This window comes from Phyllostomus hastatus, unplaced genomic scaffold (genome assembly GCF_019186645.2).
Source record: "Phyllostomus hastatus isolate PE091 unplaced genomic scaffold, TTU_PhHast_1.1 phas_contig_304, whole genome shotgun sequence".
Classification (NCBI taxonomy): Eukaryota; Metazoa; Chordata; class Mammalia; order Chiroptera; family Phyllostomidae; genus Phyllostomus; species Phyllostomus hastatus.
The window spans coordinates 1-1323 of record NW_025333845.1 but is presented as its reverse complement, the minus strand read 5'-3'; the positions used below and the strand labels follow the sequence as shown (position 1 = coordinate 1323).

At 43.0% G+C, this 1323-nt stretch overlaps 1 protein-coding gene across 1 annotated transcript; it reads right to left on the bottom strand.

The window, feature by feature from the left end:
* LOC123819314 (olfactory receptor 51A4-like) lies at nt 1-936 on the bottom strand. Its single transcript, XM_045839624.1, has one exon. It carries the CDS (start codon nt 934-936, stop codon nt 1-3), a length of 936 nt encoding a protein of 311 aa, XP_045695580.1.
* Between the last annotated feature and the right edge of the window lie 387 nt (nt 937-1323).

Sequence of the window (1323 nt, the reverse complement as noted above, 5' to 3'; positions counted from 1 at the left end):
CTACTTCTGACATAACTTAGCCACAACTCTAACTCTAATCTGCCGAGTTTTCACACAGTACACAATTGGGTTCATCAGTGGAGGCACAAGTAAGAGAACATTTGCCATGAGAACTTTGAAGAGAGGAGAGACATGCCGAGCAAAGCGATGGATAATGGACAGATTGATGATGGGCAGATAGAAGATGATCACGGCACAGATGTGTGAAACACAAGTATTGAGGGCTCTCAGCTGCTCCTTCTGGGATGCAATTCCCAGCACAGTCTTGAGGATCAGGAAGTAAGAGACAGAGATGAACATAAAGTCTACCATACCACAAAGTGCTACAAAAAATCCATAGATGACATCAATTTTGTTGTCAGAACAGGCCAACTTCATAACATCTTGGTGGAGACAGTAAGAATGGGATAATTGGCTTTTCTGGCAATATTGCAACTTTCTCAAAGTGAAGGGGAAGGGGAGAACCAGGAGGATGCTTCTAAAGGACAATACTAGCCCTATTTTGGCAACTCTGACAGCAGTAAGAATGGAGCTATATCTCAGGGGGTTGTGGATGGCTAGAAAGCGGTCAAATGACATGGTCAGGAGCACTGAGGACTCCAGTAGCATGAATCCATGGATGAAGAATTCCTGGGCAAAGCAGGCATTGGCAGAAATTCCAGGAGCATTGAACAAGAAGATCCTCAACATGGTGGGCAGAGAGGATAAGGACAAACCCAAGTCAGACAGGGCCAACATGGACAGGAAATAGTACATGGGCTCATGCAAGGAGGGCTCTGTCTTGATGACAAAAAGGATGGTACAGTTTCCCAGAAGAGCAAGAACATACGCGCTGCAGATGGGGATGGAGATCCAGATGTGTGCATATTCCAGCCCTGGCATCCCAACCAAAAAGAAGGTGGTGACTTCAACCTGTGATGTGTTGATAATAGACATGATGCAGTGAGGGCCCTGCAATGAAAGAGACAGATGTTCAGTTGAGAAAAATAGATAAAGCTGGAAATTTCACCAGAGGAAAGGCAGTTTTTGAAGTTTCTGGCATTATGTAGAACTTTCAACAAGACAAAGCATTTACGTGGCTGACAAACATAGAAAAATACATACCACATTAGACTAGAATCTTCAGATGTTACAGCTTGAAACAACTACTTCTGGCCATGTTTTTCCTTGGAGAAACTATTTTTATTTCACATTCAAATATGTATCTGAATTCATTTTACCTGCAAAGTTTGAGCCACCTACAGTCAGTCATCCTTGAGTCCTCCTGCTGTCTTGCTTTCACACCCTACATATGATGTTGGGTAAAATATATGATTTCTAGCT

Coding starts and splice junctions, on each gene's coding strand:
- LOC123819314 (XM_045839624.1), bottom strand. CDS start 936: ATGTCTATTATCAACACATCACAGGTTGAAGTCACCACCTTCTTTTTG.